The sequence below is a fragment of the Anas platyrhynchos genome, chromosome 16 (assembly GCF_047663525.1).
Source record: "Anas platyrhynchos isolate ZD024472 breed Pekin duck chromosome 16, IASCAAS_PekinDuck_T2T, whole genome shotgun sequence".
Classification (NCBI taxonomy): Eukaryota; Metazoa; Chordata; class Aves; order Anseriformes; family Anatidae; genus Anas; species Anas platyrhynchos.
In genome coordinates, this window is record NC_092602.1 from 1,688,287 (window position 1) to 1,710,710 (window position 22,424).

At 56.8% G+C, this 22,424-nt stretch overlaps 2 protein-coding genes across 4 annotated transcripts in view; one reads left to right on the top strand and one right to left on the bottom strand.

The window, feature by feature from the left end:
• Window positions 1–219: 219 nt before the first annotated feature.
• On the bottom strand, window positions 220–7,793 carry DAO (D-amino acid oxidase). 2 transcript variants are annotated; one of them, XM_038187322.2, is made up of 11 exons: window positions 7,589–7,781; window positions 7,032–7,238; window positions 6,777–6,891; window positions 6,444–6,520; window positions 6,051–6,116; window positions 5,757–5,811; window positions 5,287–5,391; window positions 5,125–5,207; window positions 3,820–3,937; window positions 3,520–3,618; window positions 220–2,362 (listed from the first exon to the last, which is right to left on the bottom strand). In XM_038187322.2, exons 2-11 carry the CDS (start codon window positions 7,223–7,225, stop codon window positions 2,231–2,233), a joined length of 1,044 nt encoding a protein of 347 aa, XP_038043250.2. In that variant the 5' UTR covers window positions 7,226–7,238; window positions 7,589–7,781; the 3' UTR covers window positions 220–2,230. The 2 variants fall into 2 exon arrangements, with proteins under 2 accessions (XP_038043250.2, XP_038043251.2); XM_038187323.2 differs by having other exon boundaries at window positions 2,333–2,472; window positions 7,589–7,793.
• A 2,215-nt stretch (window positions 7,794–10,008) lies between these two features.
• Window positions 10,009–22,424, top strand: part of SSH1 (slingshot protein phosphatase 1) — a 29,957-nt gene continuing 17,541 nt past the window's right edge. Inside the window, exons 1-2 of one of the 2 annotated variants that reach the window (XM_038187715.2) lie at window positions 10,009–10,200; window positions 13,700–13,740. In XM_038187715.2, coding sequence (XP_038043643.2) covers window positions 10,135–10,200; window positions 13,700–13,740 — 107 coding nt within the window. In that variant the 5' untranslated portion in view covers window positions 10,009–10,134. Of the gene's footprint in view, window positions 10,201–13,699; window positions 13,741–20,000; window positions 22,256–22,424 lie in introns of those variants that run through there. The other variant, XM_072024377.1, reaches the window with a different exon arrangement.

Here is a 22,424-nt window from a genome sequence, read left to right on the forward strand (position 1 = left end):
CAGGCAACCACATCACTTCACACCGGGGTATTTCGGGTTCAAATGTCCACTCAGAAAGTGAAATGATGGCTTTTCCTTCCACAGGATGAAACATTTGGGAAAAATGTGCAGTTAAACACCGGGGAGAGGGAATGATGATCTGCTGAAGTGTTTCTATGAAATCAGCATTTGAGGCCCAACCCGTGCTGTCATTAATAAGAGAAAGCATCACACAGGAGGTGTTTGAGTATGACCTTTATTGTGCACACACATTAAATTGTGACCTTTTAGCAAATAAGCACAATTAGGCTGCAAATAAAATTAAACACCTAATCATTCCTGCTTGTTTTCCGAGAGGCTGTGTAAGATCGGGTTTGTCTCCTGGCCCATGCAGGACAGCTGCTCCTAACGGCTCGAAGATCAGAGGAATCAAAAGCTTATTGCAAGCTTGCTTATGGCTTGCTGCTACCCCCCTGCCTCCCGAGTGTAACTCCCGAATTCGGAATGAATGAAATGGAGCGGATGCTATGGCACTGAATGGCTTTTACTGCAGAGGCACCGCAGCCCGTTAAGTTTCACACTAATCAAGGGTAAATTTTCTCCATCTATTGTCATCTATCCTTTCTATCACATCCATCACTGTCCTTTTCTGGACTGTCACCCTCCAAACGTGGCTGCGATCTATCAGGTGAGCTGCCAGGTGGAGTGGGAAACCCTCCTGGCAGAGAGGCCGGACACCACGGGGGCTCCTATTTCTCCTGTGTCTGTGTTTTTTTAACAGGCTGCAGAGGTGCATCAGCTACCGGCGTCAATAAGAGGACAAGTAGTTAGGTGTTGCCCTCAGCAGAGCTTTTCAGGGCGTTCTGACTTGCAAAGTGCGCAGCACGGGCAGTCGCACGGTGCTTGGAGGAAAACTGTGCCACGGGAAGGTCTCCCAGGGCACAGCAACCTCCGTGGTGCCGAGATGAGTCCCGATTGTACCCACAGGGCACAGATCTCTTGTGTGCAACCCACCCCAGCAGCACGGAGTGCTCATCACCGCTCTTCTCCTTGGGGAACCTGAAGCAACTCATCGGGAGTTGGATCCTTCGGCAGAGCACAGCAGTGCCCGGGCTGCGGCCATAAAACGAGCCCTTCCCATGGGCTGCTTAGAATCCAGGGCCCCAGGAGGCAAAGTGAACCCAACTGCATGGCAGCCGCTCTCATTCACTGCCTTGTACATCCCCAGCCAGGCTATTTCTGGCATCCAGGGGGAGAGGAGCTGCAGCAGAAAGGAGCAGGGAGCCGGCTGGGCTGCAGAGGAGAGCAGAGCAAGGCAGGCACTGGGCTTAGGATCACCGCCTGCCTTTGGGTTTGAGGCTAACGCTGCTCGACCCTTTCTCTTTGTGAAGTCTTCAGAGCAAGAAAGGCACCCGGCACGGGAAAACTGGTGGGGCTGACCCTTCGGAGAGCTGTCCCCCATGCCAGCCCCCCCCCGGCTGCAGCGCTGCTGCTCCGGCCCCGTCTCACGGCCGAAGGAGACGAGGAACCGAAGCGCCCGTGGGAGTTTTAGGGCCAAGAGCGGCTATTTTGCGTATGCTCCCTGCTATATATAGAACCTGGCAAGTACGCGGGGCTGGAACATGTTGCTTTTGTTACTAAAAACATCATCTGGAAAGCCCATTTTAGGTCACTGCTGCTGCCTGTTGCCAGCTACACTAACCAGGTGCCGTAGGACCCGTGCTCGGTCCTGGCATTAAGGAAAGCTGGCGGAGCCGGAGCACGTGCCCTCGGAGCGGTGGTCACTTCCCTGGGAGCTCCACAGCTTCTTCCTACTAAGGAGCTTTTGTCTCCCGGGGGGAGCCTGCAAATCTAATTAGGCTCTGGGTGTCTGGGCAGTCGGTGAAGACCTCGGGTGGCACCGGCTCGGATTCAGATCCCGTCCTGGATGGCAGGACTGCCGGGATTGCAGCCGAACCCTTTGCAGACTGATCCCCGGGACAGAAGTGCACTTTGCCACAGATAACGAGTCCAGATTTTAAAGCACTTCCTTTAGGTAGGGCGTGCGAGGCCACGGCGGAGGAAATTCAGCCATCTGGCTAACGGCAGCGACAGAACTGGCAGCAGCCCGAAAACGAGACACCGGGAAGCGGCGCCGAAGCTGGCAGGAGGGTCGAGCAGCCCACGTGTGCATCACCACCTTATTTGCATCTTTCTGCTGTGATTTCTAAGCTACTGCTGTCACGCTAATCCCGGCTGAGCGGGCAGCAACTCACAGGTGGGACTGGGGCGGTCCGGCCAGCTGCTTCTCCTGCAGGATGCTCCCCAGCAGCCTGGCCGCTGCCATGGCGCAGCCCCAGTGGATGGTGATCCCGAAGCCGCCGTGCCCGTAGTTGTGTATCACCTGGGGAGAGGAGAAGGCGTCAGGGCTGTGCTGGAGCCCCTGGAGCCGCTGTGATGCCCAGGAATATCCCGACTGAGCACGAGGTGCTGGTGCCTGCGCAGCGCCTGCTCCTGCCAAGGGAAATGACTTTGCTTCAGCTGGAGCCCGTCTCGCTGCTGGGATTGATAGCTACACCTCTCCTGCACCAAGGCAGTGGAGATATGATGTGCTGATACAGGAACGGAGCGATCTGTAAATTAATTCACACATGGCGCTGCTTTGAACCATGCTCTGGGCTTTGCCTGAATACACCGAGTTCTTCCCAAGCCTCTCCAGCTAAAAACTGAATATATTTTCCCTACATTTAATTACATTTTGCAGTCACCATCCCCTTTGGAGCTTTAATCTCTTCTTCAAAGCTATGGAGAGCTACACATGCAGGCAATCAAACCAGGGATTCCCTCTGCAGCTCTGCTGCTGGGCTCTCAGACAGAAGCGCCAAGGAGCGATGCGGTCCTGCACCAGCAGGCGCTGAGCTGAGGGTGCAGGGGCAGGCACTGAACTGAGCCATTCCCAGTCTCCTTCCTCTTAAAAAAGAGACATTAGCAGCGCATCGCCTTCGTGCCTGAAGCAGACACCCGGCCTTACCTGTGCTGAGATGAATTTATCAGCCCCCCAGCAGCCACAGCCCCACGGGTGTCTCTGCCTTCACCACGATCCCTTTCGTGCTGCCCTTTTTTTAAAGGAGACGTGGTGTTCCCAGGCACAAGTGCTGCACGCAGAGGCTCCCAGCAGAAAATCAAATCACACCGCTACAAACACCGCCAGCACTGCACGGCTCCCGTGTGCCTCGTGGTTCTGGGAGCAGCAGGGCCAGGGGGCTTGGCGCCTCCACGTTTTTCTCCCATCTCTTTTTTAGTGTCTGAATTTGTGAAGCTCCAGCTGCAGCTTTTTCTTTGGCAGGAGCACTCCCTGCCCACTCTCCCCATAAAACCCTTTAATAAATAAATAAAGAGATAAAAAGGGCCCAGGGATTTCCCCGTTACAAGGGGGAGGTGTCACGAGGACCACCGACGGCAGGACAGCGTGGCTGAGCGGGTGCTGATGTCGTGCTGTGATCAGCACATAATTAGCACCGTGGTTAACGATGTTCAGCACTGGGGGGCTGTGCACGGTACCTCTGCCTGCGAGTGCCCGTGGCGGAGGGTCTCCCTCTCCAGGCGGACCCTGGGGCGCGCCGGTCTCAAGCCGCTCCACTCCTCCACGATCTTTGCTTTCTGAAACCAAAAGCCCGTCAGCCCCTGCCCAGCAATCCTCCTCGTTAGGCAGCTGGAAGCACAACAGGGTTACAGAAACCCCGCCAGCTCCCCTGGCTTGCTGAAGGCAGGCGGGCAGTGCTGATGGGAAGATCCAGATTTTGGGGGCTTTTCCTCAACGCCCGTGCCCGGTGCCACGGCGCTGGGTTAGGGGGAACCCACCTGGAGCGAAGGCAGCAGCTTGCAGCACCTCTCCCAGATGGTTTTGTGGTCCTGGGCGCTGTTCTCTTCGTTCCAGTTGCCTGGCTGGAATATCCCACCCAAAACCGTGAACTCACTCCTGCACCAAGAGCACAAGGCAATGAACGGGTCCCCAGGGGTTCCTGGTGGGGTCAGCAGGCAGGGACTCGGTGTGGGTGTGATTTTTGGGGTCCTGCCATGCCCCGAGCCTGCAGCGTGCTCCTGCCTGAGAGACCCTGGTGCCAAGCAGGCGAGAGAGCGGTGCCTGCGTGTCTGCTGCCTTGCCACAGGTAATTAGCCCGAGTCGTTCATTAAGCACTATCAGCACCCAACGGGCCCATGCCTGGGCAGAACAAGTGGCAGCCTGCGCCAGGGCCCCGCCGCCCCCTGAGGGAGGAATTTCTTCCTTATATCTACTCTAAATCTCCCCGCTTTTACTTTACAACCTCTCCCCCTTGCCCTGTCGCTATCCCCGTGCCTGCATGCAGGAGCTGGCGGCTTCCTTTGGGAGCCAGCCCGGTGCCCAGCGGTGCCAGCGCCAGCAAAATGCACCCGGGGAGAGGAATCGCCGTGCAGCTGGGGCTGTGATAAGCAATCAGCTTGGAATACTTCGCTTGGGAGCTGCGAGCATTCAAAGTCCCTATTTATCTAATGGCTCGCTGCCTAACCCTGACACAGCAGCACAAGAGGAGGTACCAGAAACGCAGCACTCGAGTTACAGCTTCAAAACCCTTCTCTGCTGCCAAAGCCGCTCTCAGGGGGCAGCAGGCAGGATGGGCAGCAGACACGTATTTATTCAGCCTGCAGTTTAGCTCTCTGAGCGTATGATGCCATCGCACAGAGATCCCTGCTCCCCTAAGAAAGCCCCTGGTGGGAGGCAGGCGGGCAGCGCAAGGTAAGTGCCGGGAGCTGGGCTCTGCCTGGGCACTGCCACTCACGGAGTTTTGGGATGGGTTTGGTCCTTGGTAGGGGACAGAGGATGGGGAAAGCAGGGCTCTGGGGAGCTGTCTGCTCCGAGCAGCTGGGCTCCCTCATGCCCCAGGCTGGAGCAGTTTCCCTGCGGGCAACCTGAGCCTTTTTTGAGTGCCCTCATCCTCCTGCTCTCCTCCCACGCAGCAAATAAAATAATAGCAGCATCAGGCCAGGTACGAATCCAGGCCGGGTTTATACGGCTCAAATCATCTTGTAGGGCTGCCGTAACGAGGGCTCTGCGGGGCAGATGCCAGCAGGGAGCCGCGCTGGTGTGGGTGCTCTGCGAGGACCAAGCACTGTGCCGCTGCCACCTACCCCGGGATGACGTACGGCGAGTTGTAGATCCCCGAGTCCATGTCGTGAGTGATGACGAAGTGCTTCACCCACGGGGCCTGCACCTGGGGGAGGAAGGCAGGAGGTGAGGGGGGAGCGGGGCGCCCGGCCAGGGGGATGGATGTGGTGCAGGCACAGCCTCACCTTTAGGACCTGCCCGCGGGCGGGCTGCAAGGCCGGGTCTGGCTGCAGCTCCCCGGCACGAACCCCGGTGCAGTTGATGACCACATCCACGCCCTGGGCAAACATCTGCCAAAAGACAGACACGGTGTGGTGGGCAGCACGAGGCAGCGATGCTTTCCGAGGGTACTACCCCAGGGGACTCCAGGTTCCTGCACCGTGGCCACACCGAGTGGTCGCTGCAGGATCCAACACGAGGGGCAGATCCAGGGCACGGCTTCCCTGGCACGGCTCCTGCTGAGATCCCACAGGTACAGGCAAGGAAAACGCTTGCAATTAAGGCAAAGAAGTCCTGCCCCTGCCTGATGGCTCCTCGCTGTACCCCAGCCAGATGCTTGCTGCGCTGGGTCAGGGCAGAAATCCCTGCCCCATACCTCCCAGCATCACACCCTGTGCTCCCCCTTCCTCTGCCACGGCCCCCATGCCCAGCTCACCTCCTGGAAGGAGACGACCTTCTTGTGGAAAAACTTCACTCCTCTCTGCGCCAGCCTGGAAGAGCAAGTTCATCTGTAGCCAGCAAATAAAAGCAAACGTACCCTCCAAATTAGCGCCTGTAATTGATGCCCGGAGTCGGGACGGCTTGTTGCTCCTTCTAATAAGCACCCGTGGTCTCCTCAGTGGTTCCTAGATGGTCTCCAATTATCATTAGCTCGTTTCCCTGCTGGCCTGGAGCACCCGCTGGCTCGGCAGACTGCAGAGCGCCAGGGCAGCACCAATTCTGCACTCACCTGTTGGAGAGCCAGGGCAGGTAGCTCCTGCACTCCAGCATCAGCGCCGTGTTGAACCAGCCGTAGCTGCAAGCAACGAGGACAGAAAGTGATAAAAGCCCTCAGCAGCTTCCCCAGGGCGGCCACCCCCTGCCCCATGCTCAGGACTCGAATCCCCAGGACACAAACCGGTGCTATTTTTCCCCCAGTTTACAGTGTTAGCACCTCCTGCTGATTTTTTTCCCCCCAGCTCAACCCCATCTGGCATGGTTTCCCTGCATCCCTGCTGTTTTCGTTGCAGGGACTCCCACCTATTTTAAGGGAAGCAGCTGCAACCAAGCCCAGCTCATTTCCCCTACGGGGCCGGCAGAGGAAAACCCACCAGTGACCCTCTGGAAACGGGACAGAAAATACCTATAACCAGGGAAGAGTTCGAGCTCCTTCGGTGTCAAGTTCCTGAAGCCCAGGACAATGTTCTTCCAGGACGGGTCCTGTGGGAAGGGAAAAGGCCCCGTGTCATTAGGGAACCTCAACCAGCCGGCAGTGCCACCACAGCAGGGAAAATAGTGTCTGGGGGGGGATGTCCCCACTGCCCAGCCCCGTCTCAGGGCATCCCGAGCGCTGCTGTGGGCAGCGAGGCTCTGCCAGCCTGTCCTTGGGACAAATATCGCCTTGAGGGAGCCAGAAAACACCGAGTTCCAGGTGAAGTGTCACAAGGCAGAGCCTTGTCACAAGGCAGTCCCTTACCGGGATGGGCCGTGTAAATAAGTTGTAGCCCGAAATGAGGAAAAGCCCCATCTCCTTCGCCTCTGGCGAGCTGAGGTACCCCAGCAGGTGGTCGAAGGTCTCCTTGTTCCACAGCCTGTGGGGAAAACATGGCAGCACCGGCTCCACCTCCCCACAGAGCCGGGCCACCACCGAGCCACAAAGGGGAGAAACAACGAGGTGGGGACGGCCCCGGAGGGACATCGGGGACGATGAGGGCTGTGTGAGCTGACTCACGTCTCCTGCAGCTCGCCGTGGTCGCTCAGGTAGGGCTGCCACAGCCCCGCCGCCCCGTCGCTGGTGGTGTGTGGCGTGAAGCGATCGGCGTAGACCTCCAGCTGCAGGCAGGGCACCAGGGGCTGGAAGCGCTCGTGGATGCACAAGGCGGTGGACAGGCCGATCACCCCGGCCCCGATGACGGCCACGCGCATGGCTGCGGCCCCTCTGTGGTGAAATGGGGGTGGAAAAAGCCCAAAAGGTGGTGCTGGGGCCGGGGCCATTGCTGGGGGTCCTCACAGCTCCTCACAGGAGCTTCCCGGCCCTGCAGCACGGACGGAGCCCCACGGACACAGAAACCGGCCAAGGACTGGTGCCACGAGGGAGTGGGGGTGAAATGGGGCAGGATTAATAAATTCTAGAGCACGGTTTTATTTCTGGAAGCACCTCTGTGGCGCAGTGTGCCTGGGCTGGGATGAGTCCCGGGGACGGGAATCGGGGCTGCCTCTGCTAACCCCGGCCCCGCAGCACGAGCTGGTGAATAAAACCCAGAAACACCCCATTTTTCACCGACTTACCTGCCGAGCAGCCCCGGGCAGCCCCTGCAGTTTTCAAAGGCTTTTTCAGCAGAAAGGTTTGTTTACAGCACAGCCAGTCCAAGGTCCGAGTGCCAAGGGCTCGCAGCCACCCCCCTGCACTGGGCAAAATGGGGCCAAAGTCTTCAGTGGGGACCCCGGGAGGTGGAGGCCCCCCTGGCCCTAGAGGCCAGCCCCACAGCCCCTCCTCTGGGGTCACCGTGGTCTGTGGCAAAGTGCCGTCATTGCCACGTGTCACCATGGTGATTGCAGGCTTGGATGGGAAAAAATGGGAGCCTGGCAGATGGGGACACGGGGGACGGGACGCCCCAGCCACGGGATCTGTGAGAAGGGGATGCTTCAGCCTCAAATTTTGTGTCGTAAGGGAGAAAATAGCGTTGTCTCTCACCAGACAGACCCCAGGGGCTGTGCTGCCCAAGGCAGAAGGCTTCACTTCTCATTTTCTGGGCTGAAAAAGGCTTTTTTCCGTGCAGATACAATGAGCAGCAGCTGAGGCGGCCCTGGGAGCGCAGGCGGTGCTCGGGCAGAGCCGCCTGAAGCTTTTCCAAAGGAGGTGGTGAGGATACAAGAGACGGGAACAGATCTGCACAGGGCCCAGGATTTTGGCCGTGCAGCATGGCCTGGCCCAAACAGAGGGAATTCGGTCCCCAAAAAAAGCAGGGGAGAGCCACGGGCAGGCAGGATCTGGGCTGAGCAGAAGGATGGGGTCGGGGGGCTGGCGAGGAGCTGTAAGCCCCTGGGCTCATGCAGCTTAAGCACCTGGCACCTTTAATGCTTTTTTGTTAGCAGAGCGGCGTTCCCACACGTTTCTGCCCCAAAGCAGCGTTTTGGGGGCTGCCACCCTCCCTCCTGCCATGGGGTGAGCGCTGTGGGGCTCCGTCCCTGCCACCTGAACGGCTCTTGATGGTCACCGTGGGTGCAGGCAGCACCCAAGGGTCCCGCTCCCATGGGAGAAGCTCAGGTGCCGCCGGCTCTGCCCCATCGTCACCTCCTCCCCAAAGTGTCCCCAAAAAGGGGGCTGAGAAAAGAGCTGGATCCTCATCGAGACGTCCACCCCGAGCTCCAGGCCACCCTCACACCTCCCTGCTTTTCTCCGCAGCGTCGCAGAGGGGAAGAGGCAGCCATTTGAAGGCCTAAATTATTAAGGGCTTTGCATACAAGCAGCAAAGCCTCTTACACTAATTACCCTATTACTTGTCGGCCTCTTGCTTTTGGCTCCGCTGACCCCTCACACTTTCCTCAGCCCGGTTATCGAAGGGCTCCTTTCGGCTGTCCCGTGTGGCCGGGGCCCTGCTGGTGCTTCACCAGCATCGTCCCACCCCCATGACACCTCCTTGGGGTGGCTGGGACCACCGGAGGATGTCCTGTGGTTGTGTGAGTGCTGGGGGGACCCCAAACAGCCACCAGCAGGAGCAGCCACACAGAGTGGGATGGGCTGGTGGGGACCTTACAGACCCCTTACAGCCCCCAGCCCCATCCAGCCTGGCCAGGGCACCCCCAGCTCCTCCGGGCAGCCCACACCAGGGCCTCGCCGCCCCCTGAGCGATGAATTTCTCCCTTATGTCTAACCGAAGTCTTCCCTCTTCTAGTTTAAAGTCTTTCCACCTTGCCTACTGCTACACCCCATAACAAGGAGACCTCCAGGCCTTCTTCTCTTTGCATTCCTCTTCCCTTCCCCACCCCATTTCTTCCCCTTCCCTTCTGCATCCTTTCCCCTTCCTTTTCCTTCCCTATTCTTTCCCTTCCCTCCCCCTTTTCTTCCCCATCCCATCCCTTCCCCGTCCCTTCCCCATCCCTGTCTCTTCCCCTGCCCTTCCCCATCCTTTCCCCTTCCCCTCCCCATCTCTTCCCCTTCCCCTTCTCTTCCCCATCCCATCCCTTCCCCATCCCTGTCTCTTCCTCTTCCCTTCCCCATCCTTTCCCCTTCCCCTCCCCATCCTTTCCCCTTCCTTTCCCTTCCCTATTCTTTCCCTTCCCCTTCCCTCCCCCATCCCATCCCTTCCCCATCCCTGTCTCTTCCCCTGCCCTTCCCCTCCCCATCCTATCCTTTTCCCTTCCCCATTTCTTCCCTTTCCCTTCCCCATCTCTCCCCCTTCCCTTCCCCATCTCTCCCCTTCCCTTCCCCATCTCTCCCCCTCCCCTTCCCCATCTCTCCCCCTCCCCTTCCCCATCTCTTCCCCTCCCCTTCCCCATCGCTTTCCCTTCTTTATCCCTTCCCATCCCCATCCCCATCCCCATCCCTTTCCCTTTCTCCTTCCCATCCCCGAGTACCACAGACCGCCCCCCACTGACCCCCTTCCCCCCTCCTCCACCCGCAGCACCCCCCACCGGCCTCTAATTACCATCACCCCTCCCCTTCCCCTCCTTCCCTCCCCTTCCCCTCCCTCCTTCCCCATCCCCTCCCCTCCCCTCCCGGCTCCTCCCCGCAGCGCAGCGGCGGCCGGGGCCGGGCCCGGAGCCGTGGCCGTGGCTGCGCAGCCGCTGGGGCCTGGCAGGACCCGGGCCCCGCCGCCTCCTCCTCCTTCGCCATGGCGCTGGTCACCCTACAGCGCTCCCCCACCCCCAGCGCCGCTTCCTCGGCCAGCACCAGCGAGGTGAGCCGGGATGGGGCCGGGATGGGGCCGGGATGGGGCTGGGAAGGGCTCCGGGAACCGGGAGGGGGCGGCCCCGGGTGGGGGGCTGCGGGGTTGGGGGCTGGGAGCCCCCCCCCGGGTGTGGGGCTGGGGGTGTGGAGGGGGCATCTGTGTCCCAGCCCTGCTCTGCCCCATAGCAGCTCCTATTCCCGCTGTGCCCCATCCCCACTGCACCCCATAGCAGCTCTTAACCCCATAGCAGCTCCTATCCCTGCTCTGCCCCATAGCAGCTCCCAGCCCCACTGTGTCCTGTCCCTGCTGTGCCCCATAGCAGCTCTTAACCCCATAGCAGCTCCTGTCCCTGCTGTGCCTCATCCGTGCTTCACCCCATAGCAGTTCCCAGCCCTGCTTTGCCCCATAGCAGCTCCCATTCCTGCTGTGCCCCATCCCTGCTTCACCCCATAGCAGCTCCTGTCCTTGCTGTGCCCCATCCCTGTTTCATCCCATAGCAGCTCCCATCCCCACTGTACCCCATTCCTGCTCAACCCCATAGCAGCTCCCGTCCCTGCTTTGCCCCATCCATGCTTCACCCCATAGCAGCTCCCATCCCACTGCACCCTATCCTTACTCTGCCCTATAGCAGCTCCCATCCCCACTGTACCCCATAACAGCTCCCATCCCGCTGCACCCCATCCCTGCTCTGCCCCATAGCAGCTCCCATCCCACCTTGCCCCATCCTTACTCTGCCCCATGGCAGCTCCCATCCCCACTGTGCCCCATCCCTGCTGCACCCTGTCCCTGCTTCCACCCCATGGCAGCTCCCATTCCTGCTTCACCCTATAGCAGCTCTCATCCCACTGCGCCCCATCCCTGCTCTGCCCTATAGCATCTCCCATCCCCGCTGTGCCCCATCCCCACACCCCATTTTCACCACAGGCCTTGTCATGCCCGCACCCTGCAGCTCCCCATCCATCCATCCCAGCTCTGCTGCGCTCCCCCATCACCCCAGTACCCCCACAACCCCCCTGCAGCCCCACTCACCCCTGTCCCTGCCCCATCCCTCGTAGCCACCATCGCTCCCCGCAGCCCCCACGTGCCGCCCGAACACACCCGCTGTGTTCTCATCCTCCCCACGCTTCCTTCTCGTTTTCCTATCCCGACTCTTGGGTGACCCCCAAAGACAGGCCCGGTGTTTCTCTCCAGATCCTATCCCTGCTATTTCCTCGCTGCCCCGCCAGGTAAACGACCCTATTTGTGCCCCGCCAGGTCACCGTGACCCCCAAAAAGCTGTGGGGTTGAGGGCTGAGAGCCTGCGGGCTGCCAGGCAGTGACTCTGACTCATCCCCATCCCTTCCTCCCCATCCTCATCCTCAGCCCTTCCCGCAGCTGCAGACACCGCTGGGCTGCCACCCAGTTGCCCCCAGTGCCGTGAGACTGGGTTTAACTGGTGCAGGTGGGGCAGGAGCCCGAGCTGTCCCGTACCCGCGGGAGGCGTTGTGGGGTGCGGGGGCTGATGGAGCAATTTTTGGAAGGGTGACCATGGGGTGGCATCGCCCCAAATGTGGTGGGACGCTGCTGCCCGTGCCAGCTCTCCCTTCACCTTCTCTGATCACACAAGGATTCGGGTACAGGCTCTCCAGGGTCGTTACCCTACGTGAATAATTACCGGGAGATTTATTTTTTTTTATTGGAAAGCGGTGACCAGATAAATGTTCCCGCTGACTGCGAGCGAGCTGCTGCAGCCTCTCCTCTCTCCCAGGCTGAAGGAATTCATAAAATGGATGCTGCTGCTCTGCGAGGGGCTTGCTGCCGTGTTATCGTGGCAGGCTGTAAATTTTTAGGGGTGTTTTATCTGCGGGGTGAGTGGATAATTCGGGTCAGGGAGCCCTGAGGGGTGCTGCTGGCCGGGCTGCCCAAACTGGGAGCTGCGGGAGGCAGCGGAGGGGAAACCTGGTGGCAGGGAGGGATGCTCAGCCCAAAGGGCAGAGCCCGATGCTGCCTGTGGTGCCGAGCTCATCATTCTGGGCTTTTTGGCAACGAGGAGAGGGGCAGCGGGCTCGAAATCGAGTCGGGACGATGAACCCGAGGCGGCGTCGGGGCCGGCCCAGCTGCGGAATCTCAGCTGGCGATGGTTGTGAGATGGTTGTGATCTCACGGCGGCGTTTGTTTAAAAAAATAAAAAATAAAACCTTGGCTCTCCGGCCCGTTGCTGTGTGACGGACCCAAACAAACAGGCCGGGGACCTGGCCCGAGCTGTGGGGGACCATGGGCTTGGGGGTTTGGGGTGCCGTGAGTGCTGCCCGGGCTGCGGCCGCGCGGTGTAAACAACCTAAAAATAGGGCCGGTATGATGGTATGTGTGTCCCTCCAGATCTCCCTCAGCTGCGGTGGTTTGAGATGGGATTTGTGTCTCTCTCTCTCTTCCCCCGGGTGTCTGACATCCAGGCCGTGTGGTTGCCTTTTGGGTTTTTTTTTGGCTGGGCACCGCTGGTTCTGGCAGGTCGCAAACGGGGCCGCTCCTGCGAGCTGCGACCTCCCAGATTTTGATTTCTAGGGGTGAGGAACAACCCGGCCCCTGCACACGCACACTGACTCAAAACTTTAAAACTTGAATGTTTTGCGTGAAGCTATTTGCTTATTTTTGAGTCCTGCAAGAACCACCTGGAAAGAAGTAACCCTGTTTGATGTGGGCTTTCAGCAACTGCAGTAAATAACAAAATGTTCTCCAGCTCTCCCCCAGGCTGTGTCTCCGAGCTAACGAGGCTCTGGTGTCCGGCGAGCTGCAAGTTTCCCTGAAGGTTTTTTCCCTTTTCAGAGCAATCCTTGAGGTGCTGGGTTCCCCCTGCAACCTGGCGACCTCTGAGGGATGCTCCTGGCCCTTTCTCCTCTCTCTGGTTACGCAGGGACAAAAGAGGAGAGCTGTCTTTGAGCTCTGGATGCAATTAGCCACAATTTTGGGTTTTTCTTTGTTAGGGAATTTACTCGAGAAGCTGCAGGAGGTGGCTGGGAAGCGAGGTTAGGTGGAAGTGCTTCTCTTGGAAATCAAGCTCGGCTCTTTTAAGGAAAATGCAAAAAATTTGAAGGCCCTGTCCCAAATCAACCAGCTCCCGGGGCGCTTGCAAACGGTGCCCGTGAGGGTCCCAGCTGGTGGCTGCATCTGGGGGGCATTTGAGCTGTCCCCACACACCCCAAAGCAGTCACGAAGTGCCAGCAGCTGGGGCCAGGCGCTGCTTGCATGTGTGCGTGTGCTCCCAGTGACGTCCAGGTCGATCTTCACAGCGATCTGCGCGCCGGGACCAGCTGCAGGATTATGCCCTAAGAGCCTTACCAGCCCCGTGAGCCCCTCTGTCACCCGGCAGCGGCTGCTGCCCGCACGTCTGGCCCGGGGACGGCCACCCCGAGCCCATCCCTGCTGCCGTGGGTTTAAAAAGCACACCTTGGTTTGGTTTTTCTTTATTTAACTCATCCCGTGGAAACTACCGGCGTGTAACTTGCTCTGTGTCCTTCTTTTCTCCCCGCAGCTGGAGGCTGGCAGCGATGAGGAGCGTAAATTAAACGTGAGGTAAGCAGAGCTCGTTGGCTCCAAGCATGTTTCCACTGCTGTTAATTGTCTCACAGCTCAGCCCTGAGCCCACGCACGCCTGCCTGGGGGGATTGCGGGGCCGGCCCTGCAGGAGCTGAGCTCTGGGGACGACCCTGCCCTTATCGGTTGAAGTTTGGGACCGGTGTTTAAAGCGTAAAAACCTAACGGGGCCGAGTAGCTGTGTGGGTTGGCCACTCCAAATCCAGCTGCTGCGGACGGCGCTCACCCTCTAACCTGTGAACCACAATTTGGGAGATAACGTATAAAAAAAAAATAACACAGCAGAGCTTCAGCGGGCTTGTTCCCTTCTGGTAGCTACTTCCTACTCCAATTTTCCTGCTCCAGATAAGAGCGAAGCCACTACTGCTGCTGCATGGGGTTTGTTCTTATTATTTCTCCTGGCCACTGAAAAGTGCTGCTACGTGGATGTAAGGTATTGAGGTCCCAGGAGCCCCTCGAGGATTCCTTTCCATGCACGATTTTCCAGATAAGAATCTGGTAATTAATTGCTGGATACGCCCAGAGAATAGGGTGGCTTTTGTGCTGACCCTTCGCGGTCCTCAGGGGGGAGAAAACGCTGCCGAGGACTGCATAAAACCTGTGGCACGGATGCGGACCCAGCTTAGATGGTAAATGCAGCTCCTCGGCACGGGGGCTGGATGGATCCCATCTCCCCTCCGTGCTGAGCAGCTCCGGGCTGGATCCCGGAGACTTTCCCCGGTGCCCATGGGGTGGCAGGATTGCTCAACTTCACCCTGCTGCTCCTGCAGCGGCTCAGGGTTCAGGTTGGCTCCTCCGAAATAAACCCAGGAGCAGGCTGAGATGTTATTTGAGTTTTTAGCCCCTGGGCTAGGCTTGCTGGAGGCTTAGGTGACATCTGTGCTTTGTCACACGTGCCCTGGGTGCAGGGGTCCGCGGTTCAGGGCCCGGCTTTGTAACCTCAGAGGTGTCCCGATGGTTTTAGAAAAAGGAAGGGGTGTTGGAAAGCAGAGCCCAGCTTGCTGCCAGCTCAATCTGCACGTCGTTGGTACGGGATGAATGTGCTACTACACACTTACGGCATAGCTCCTCCATCCGCTTGCTGAACAGATTATTTTCATTCACTCCAAAAAATCCCAGGATTTTCATTCTGGGCTGCAGAGTTGGATCTGGTTATGTGAGCTATTGATTTTTTTTTTCTCTCCGAAGCACTGGGACACAAACCACTTCTTCCAAGTTTTAGAACTGGCTGCACATTTTACTCCTCTTTGGTCTAAGTTTCCTTACGGTTTCTGTCATGCTAAAATGCCAAATTTTCGTGGTTTCCACGTGGAGGGAGCTGCCTGGAGCACCGGTGTGCTGCCGGGGGGTGCAGGACACCCCAGGGTCTCCCCCTGCTTCCCAGTGCCATCCTCTGCGTCTCGCCAAATCACTTTGTGTCCCCGAGCCCCTTTCTGCTCCGGTTCCCATCTGCTGCCTACAGCTGACATTATTTCCTCCTGCTCTGTTTTTTTCAGTGTTAAAACCTTTTGGTGGTAAGAGTCGAGGGTTTTCAGCTGCTGCTTTCAAAATGGGACTGCACTGCACCAAGGTCCCGCTGCAGCTTGATTATATGGCCATGCACAAAAATGCTTCCTCCTACCTCAGCCTTTAACATTTTTTTTAGGGATTTCTGTTTGTGTTTCGCTGGTGGCAGCACTGAGCGAACGGCTGGTGGCCGTGTTTTGGTGCTGGGGAGGTCCTTGGTGCTGGGGCAGCCTTCTTCAGGGTTTATTTGTGGGGAGAATTTGTTTTGGCCTCGACAGATCCCGCTCCCTGCTGCGTCTCTTGCCTCCCCGCTCCGTGGTGGGAGATGGCAGAAGCTGCTGACTTGATGGAGTGTTCAAAACAGGACGCTGAATCACATCCTGGCGAGGCTGCAGCATCCTGCCTTAGCGTGCTCCATACAATGGGGAGGCAAAATCACAGCCTGGTGACCCTCGGCCGCTTGCTGGCCGCTAGGTGTGGCCGTGGAAGCCGCTGGAGATATAATTAGGCCCTCGCTTTGTGCGCTGGGTTGTGCGGGGCCGTTCAAAGAGCGGGGAGCTGAGGAAGCCTGCACTTATTTGACACTCATTGAAGGCCTGGCCTTTCCAGGAAACTCTTGCTGACTTGAAGTTGAGCAACGCGATGAGCTGACTTGGCTGGAGGTGGGGTAACAGCAGCCGGCCTGCCAGCTTGCAGATGTGGTGATCAGACCCTTTAGGAATTGTATATAAAGCTTTTTCCTTTTTTTTTCCTAAAGCCTCAGCAGTTCGAGGCGAAAAAATACCACTGGCCCTGTTATCAAAGGTACTGGCTTTGTGCTGAATGATTTTATTATTATTTTTTTTTTCCTGGAAAAGGCCAGCGTGGTTGCTGTTTATTTAGGCGTTAAAGAGCCGGGTCAGAAAAATATTTTGGTTCCAAATGCCTCTTGATTTTTACATACCTTCATCTTTGATAATGGGTTGCCAAGATCTGTGAGTCAAGGATTTCTCATGCAAATCAGAGCTGTGGCCAGCCTGACAAGTGCTCCTAAGATGTTTTTGGAGGATGTGAAGTGCACAGGACACCAGCGTATAAACCTTGCAAGCTTCCCCCTGCCACACTAAGAGGGCAGACAGAAGGTTTGGGGGGCTCCAGGTGGCACAGCTGAGCCTCCCGTGCACCCTTTTTGTTTGTTTGGCAGAAACTGCTAGTCCTTGAGTTTCAAAGCTGCCAAAACCACACCAGCTCACCTATGTTTCTCGAGGAAATCCACGCTGCGAGAATCAGAAATGAAGGCTGCAGGGGGATGCACGGTGATGTGCTGCTGACAGCCGGGCAGAAAACCTCTGGAGCTTAACCTCAGGTGGCCAAGGCATCCAGAAAGGCAGGGAATGGCACAAAATCTCCCTTCAGGTTTCCTGTAAAGCTGCCAAGTTGCTTGTTTGCCTGTCTGCCATCGCTTCCAACACTCCCATCCCCACGCAGACCGCTGCCTGGGGGGCTGCTCGCAGTGCCTGCGTGTGGGCATCTGCAGAGCTTTTTGGGCTGTGGCTGGCTGCTTCTCCGTGCAATGATTTTAAAAGGTGGCCAGGTTTGGAGGGAAGGGATAAAAAACAAATGCTCCTAAGGTTTTACCAAGCCTTTTCCTTCTGCAGCTAGCTTACTCCCTGGCCAGCAGCCTCCTTGCTTTCTGGGGTGCTCCTTGTCCTCCAGGGGTGCCCCTCATCGTGGGGTACTGGTTGCACACACTCAGGGAAGCTGGGGAGGCTGGCTGCCCTCTAGCTAAACACTAGAGGGGGTGTCTGGATCGAGCTAGCACTTCTTGACCTGCTTTTACCCCGTGTGATCCGCTGAGATTTATTTTATTTTATTTTTACGCATTACCAATGTGTCAAGTACTCCCTGGTCTCCGCTGCCTTTTTTGGAGTCATTCTGAAACCCGGCGGCTAAGCTATTTTTTGGGTTGCTGCGCCGCTGTTGTCTGTAGAGTTTTCAGCCCTGCTTCCCATCCTGTTGCCTGTGTCCTGGCTGACCTCTGCTCACTGCGTTTGGAAGCTGCGTTCTTCATCCCCAAATCTGTTATTCACCTTCCTTTTCTTTTCCAGCGGTGCCGTTGGAGAGCTTCCACTTGTTTCTCTCGCCCGTCTCCGGGCGACGCTGCTGAGTGGGTGAAGTAGGGTGACTTAATAAAATAGTTTGAAGGATTAAAACAATGAGCTGACAGGAGGAATGCAGGAGGATCCGTGGATGTGCCGACAGCTCGGCTGGGGATGAGGACGGATGGGGGCAGGATCGGCTCCTCCCCGAGGAGCTGGAGGCTCTGCCTCGGATGCGCCAGCCACAGCAGCTGGGATATTTTGGGTGCTCCTCTTGCACCTCCCTGCACCGTTTTCTGTCTCCCCTGGCATCGCATGGGGGCAATCACAGCCACCCGTGGGTCCCAGCAAAAAGCCTTTTCCCAGGAGTGGAAGAAAGGTTTCTTTATTGCTGCTGGACAGGCAGGCTGAGGTTGGTAGAGGATCTGGCCGTGGCTATCGCAGAAATGACATCATGTTTCAGTGGGAATCTCAGAAATGCTCGCTGCAATCTGTAGCGTTAGCTCCAAGTCCATCGCATAGCTGCGTGATGCTGTGATCAGCCTCGTGCCTTTTTGAACTCTGCGATTAATGGGATGAGCAAAAAGGGTTTATTTTGTTTCCTTGTGAAACAATCTCTTATTTTATTTGGCCTTTCACCATCAAGTACTAGGGATTCCTAGAATTTTCTCTTTCCCGGCCTTTTGGGAGTTGTTCTGCTCGCTTATTTTGCGCAAGTCTCTGCTGGAACGGGGAGCGAGCCTGCTAATTTGTTTGCTTCCCTCTTCCTGCCCTTTCTCTTGGACACGGCTCCACCAATTTATCCGGGTCACGCTCTGCACCGCAGCCACTTGATGTGCCGAGATGGAGCCGGGGTGGGGATGAAGCCGGGGTGTCCGTGGCCCTTTCTGCACCCTACAGAGTGCCACAGCCACCGTCTGTCCCCCTTGAATCTGCATGGGGCCGGGGTGAAGGCAGCTGAAGTGCCCTACGTGCACAGGGTGGGCAGCAGCGGCTGGAGGCACATCATTAGCAGTCTATTTATGCTAGGAAATTAGCTTTTGTGGCCTTCATGATTGATTTCATTTTTCTTTTTCCTCTTTGTGCCGGAGGAGAGTTTGTATCTGGCGCTGTGAATGGCCTGCAGTGTCTCAAACCCTTCTCAGCATTCTTGCGCCGTGAATGTGGCCCACGCCTTGCAGCCAAACAATACATGCTCAGACTCTCCTTTTTGTTGCTGCAGTGCTAGAAACATGAGGGGGAACCCGCTGGGTCTTCCTGCCAGCCCCACTGTCCCCAAAATGGATGGGGAGGTGCTTGCCCCAGCTATGGGGGCTGCTGCCCTGGTCCCCCTGGTGACCCGTTGGTGCCCCAGCTGCTGTCAGTGACAGAGATGTTCCCTGTGTGTCCGAAGGAGCTTTGGACCTTGCCATGGTTCACAGTTTATGGTTTGGGTTTATTCTTGGAGTGATTTGTCTTCAGCTCGGGAAGGCCGAGAGCAGGGACTCCATGACCCAACTGAGCTGCACACTGACGTAGCCACAAGTGTGGAAGGAGCTTTCCTGCCTCACATTTTTTGTGATAAAAGAGTATTTCAGCAGACAAACATTTCCAAAAAGTTCCCTTGAAGGCAGCTGCCTCAGCTCGAGGTGTTTTGGGGAGATCTTGGCAGAGGTTGAACACCACAAGGTGACGATGCTGGCAGCGCTCCCCGGTGTCCGGAGGTGTGCTGGGCACCTCCAGCTCACACCACAGGGCTGTTTGTGAACACATCACAAAACTTCCTCACATCTATAGTAGTTCCTTGTTTTAATGCTGTGTTTGGTGTGCTGAGGCTGGGTCTTTCCCTGCCCTGCTGTACGGGGAGTGCTCTGCTCGGCCTGGGCCCTGTGGAGCTGTCATGGCGGTGCCATTGGCCATGCTGGTTGTGGTGACTCTGTGGTGTTTTGTCTCATCTTGTTGTGGCCCTGGCCTGTCCGTGACTGCCACGTGACACGAAGCAAAGGCCATTTGAAAAGACACGAAGTACTTTTATTAAAAGCGTGAGAAAGGACCTGCTGCTGCCTCGGAAGGCTCCCGTTCTGTTTCTCAGGTTTTACAGTAGCGCCTCAGCAAGCAGCTTTTGAAGTGAATTTTTCCCCGGCGCTGTTTGGTGTCGCTCAGACCCCTTCCGAAGGCCCCTTTTGGTCAGGAAGCGCTATCTGGCTGCTATCTGTCACGCCAAAGCCAGCAGCCAGCGTGCTGTGGGTGTCACCCTGCCTTGGGAAGCAGGGGTTGTGTGGCTGCCGCTTCGTCTTCCTGCTCTGTGTCGCCCCAAATCTTCCCTTCCATCTGATGTGTGGGTCTCAGTTCAGTTCATCTCGCTGTTTTGGGATGGCTCCGTGTTGCCCTCAGTGTTTGTGGCCTGTCCTAATGCTTGTACTGTGGGAGCAGCCTGGGGCCGGGCCCGGTTCTGTGCTCAGGGCCTTCGGGGCTGCTTCGTGTCCCTGCACGACTGCTTGGAGCCACCGGGCTTTCTCCAAATTGAGCAGAAAATGTCAGTGAGGGGAATTAGTTCTCCTCCCCCTTACCCAAAAAGCTGTGCCAAAAGGAAGCATTCTTAATTTGGTGGCTTTTGTGAGACCTGCCATGTGTGTAACACGTAGGAGCCATGTGAGGAGCACGACTGCTGCTGCCCGTTGTGCTGATGGGTGCACTGATGGATGCCCAAATTAATTGTGCTGGGGCAGGAGGGTGTTCCTGCCCTAACGCTGCTGCTCCGAGCCTGTTGTTAGAGGAGCCCAGAGGCAATCTCTGTCCCCAGAGAGCTCCCGCTCAGCCCTGATGGATGACCTCCTCTGCCCCCACACCGCATGCACGTTTTGTTCCATGAATGAGGGGGAAATTAAGGAGCTTAATCTGACAAAGATTTAGTGGCAGGAGAGCGTGGCGTGGCCCTGTGCACAGGCAAGGCTCCGTTACAGAGCTTGGCTGCAACAGAGCAAACACGAAGGTAACGAGTTCATTACAGCTCCAGGAATAGGAAGGGTCGTTGCAGGTGTGGGGATGGGATGAGCTGCTCAGGCTTCACGCACACAGGGCAGTTTGGGGAGCAGCAGGGTGCCTGGGCAGCACGCCGTTCCCGTGTTCTGCCTTTCTGAGTTAAATATTTTAATTCTCAGAGTAGTAAGAGGCTGCTGGATCAGCCCTAGGCTTGGCCGAGTCTCCCCGCTGAAAGTGGTGTTCTCTGCGCTAACATCTGTGTACGGATGTTTATTTTGGGATGAAACGAGTTAAGTAGCTATAAGATACACCAGCAGAGTGCTTTCTGGTATCCTGCAATGCGGGATGATGGTTACGTATTAAGTGAGATTCCCCACTGAAGCAGGGAACTCAAATACCCGAGGCGTACAAGTTTTATTCCTGGGACATACCACAGCCTAAGCCACAACAGCAAAGCAAGCTGCTTCGGGAAAATCGTTCTGTAACTGGCAACTGGCTTCCAGCTCGGTCTGTCCGTCCCGTAACTCGAGCAGCTCTGATTTGTTCCGAATCCCAGAGTTTTTTTACCAGACTGCTTGTTTGCCTTTGCAGGCCCAGGGAGCGGCATTTTGAAACGATTAAAAGGCGCTGCCTATTGTGTTCTTAAGCAACTTGAAATGTGACTGATGTGTGTTGCAGCCACGTTCTTCTGGAGTTTTCCCAAAGGGGAAGAAATATTTCCTTCCAGAGCCGAGCAGCGCAGAGCCAGCGGATGGGGCGAGGGACAGTGAAGTCAGGAGGTGCTGGACCGTGTCTTGGCAGTGCTGTGGCCTCTCCCTGCCCAGCTCCAGGTGCAGAAGTGCTTCTGCTTCATGGACAGCAAAGAAATGTCGCTGTCAGTACCCCCCTGCTCACACGGGGCTCTCCCAGGTGCCTGTAAGAGTAAGATTTTACCCCCCTTAGGGGCTGGTGTGGTCCCACTGAGTTAGGACCGCGTCCCAGGCCACGACGAAACCCCTGGGCTTGGCATTTATTTGGGAGCTGAGAGGGGCTCCTGGGTTACTGCACTGCTTGGGATTCCTGGAAGGGCATCCAGGGAATTGGTGGTTTTTGTTGAGCATGCCAGTGGGGCAGGGTGAAGGTAGAACAGAGAGCTGCTTCTTCCTCCCACAGGGCTGGTGGTGCTCGGGGAGCGCCAGCGTGTCATCGTGGTTTGTGCCTGCAGAAGGAACTAGTCAGAGGTGTGTAAGAAACAAGTCTTCAGTGAATTCGGTGATAGCCAGCCACCGACAGATAAATACCGAGCCACCTGAAAGGGTTTCTTGTTGGGTAGGAGCTCGGCACCGTGCGAGTCACCGCAACGCGGCGCACCGAGATGCACCCGAAGTGAAGAAGTATTTTAACTTGGCAGCTAATTCCTTTGTCATATATACATTACGGCGCTGCCACGCGGGGTTTTAATTGTAAACCACACTCAGGCAGCGGTCAATACGATGCTTTTCATCCCGTCCAAGTGAACGTGGACCTTCCAGAGTGCCCGGCTGTTGTGCTGCGCCTTTGCTGCGCGCTGCGTCGCGCTCAGAGCGTGCGGGAGGAAACAAACAAACAACACCAGGCTGTAGGAGGGAAGCGATTAGACGAGCTTCAGCTGTTTTTTTCCCCCTCCTGAATGGCCTTCTTTCATCAGGATATGTTAGGACAAGTGCTTTTTCAAGCCAGGATATCAGTGGAAGACACAGTGTTCCGTAAAAGTCATCCAGTTCCTGGGTAGCATCCACAGAGGCGATTTCTCTGCTCCGCACAGAATGCACGACCAACCTTTTCTTTCCTTTTTCTGATTTTTATGGGCTTAGAAGCGAAAGGATGTGAGCTTTACGGCTAGTTATGAATCTTTTCGAATTTACTGACTTCTGTCTGACTCTTGGGCCGGCACAATGCTTCTGCTGTTCAAAGAAAACCAGTCCAAATTAGTATGTATAAACCCCTCCTTTTTATGCTGCTAACAAACGCTGCTTGCTTGGGCATTTATCACTGCTGCTGGGGGTCAAACGCGGGGGGTGTTCTCTAATGGTAGTATTTTTTCTGTTCTTTGGGAGATTTTTAAAAAAATATATGGAGTTTAGATGTTTACTGGGACTG

What these genes read in the sequence shown, in the direction of transcription:
- DAO (XM_038187322.2), bottom strand. Translation starts at nt 7,225, where the DNA reads ATGCGCGTGGCCGTCATCGGGGCCGGGGTGATCGGCCTGTCCACCGCC. An exon ending in CTGCCCTGGCTCTCCAACAG is followed by an intron (nt 5,812 to 6,050) that starts GTGAGTGCAGAA and finishes TTGCTCTTCCAG; the next exon opens with GCTGGCGCAGAGAGGAGTGA. An exon ending in ACGGGCACTCGCAGGCAGAG is followed by an intron (nt 2,363 to 3,519) that starts GTACCGTGCACA and finishes TCCTCTCCCCAG; the next exon opens with GTGATACACAACTACGGGCA.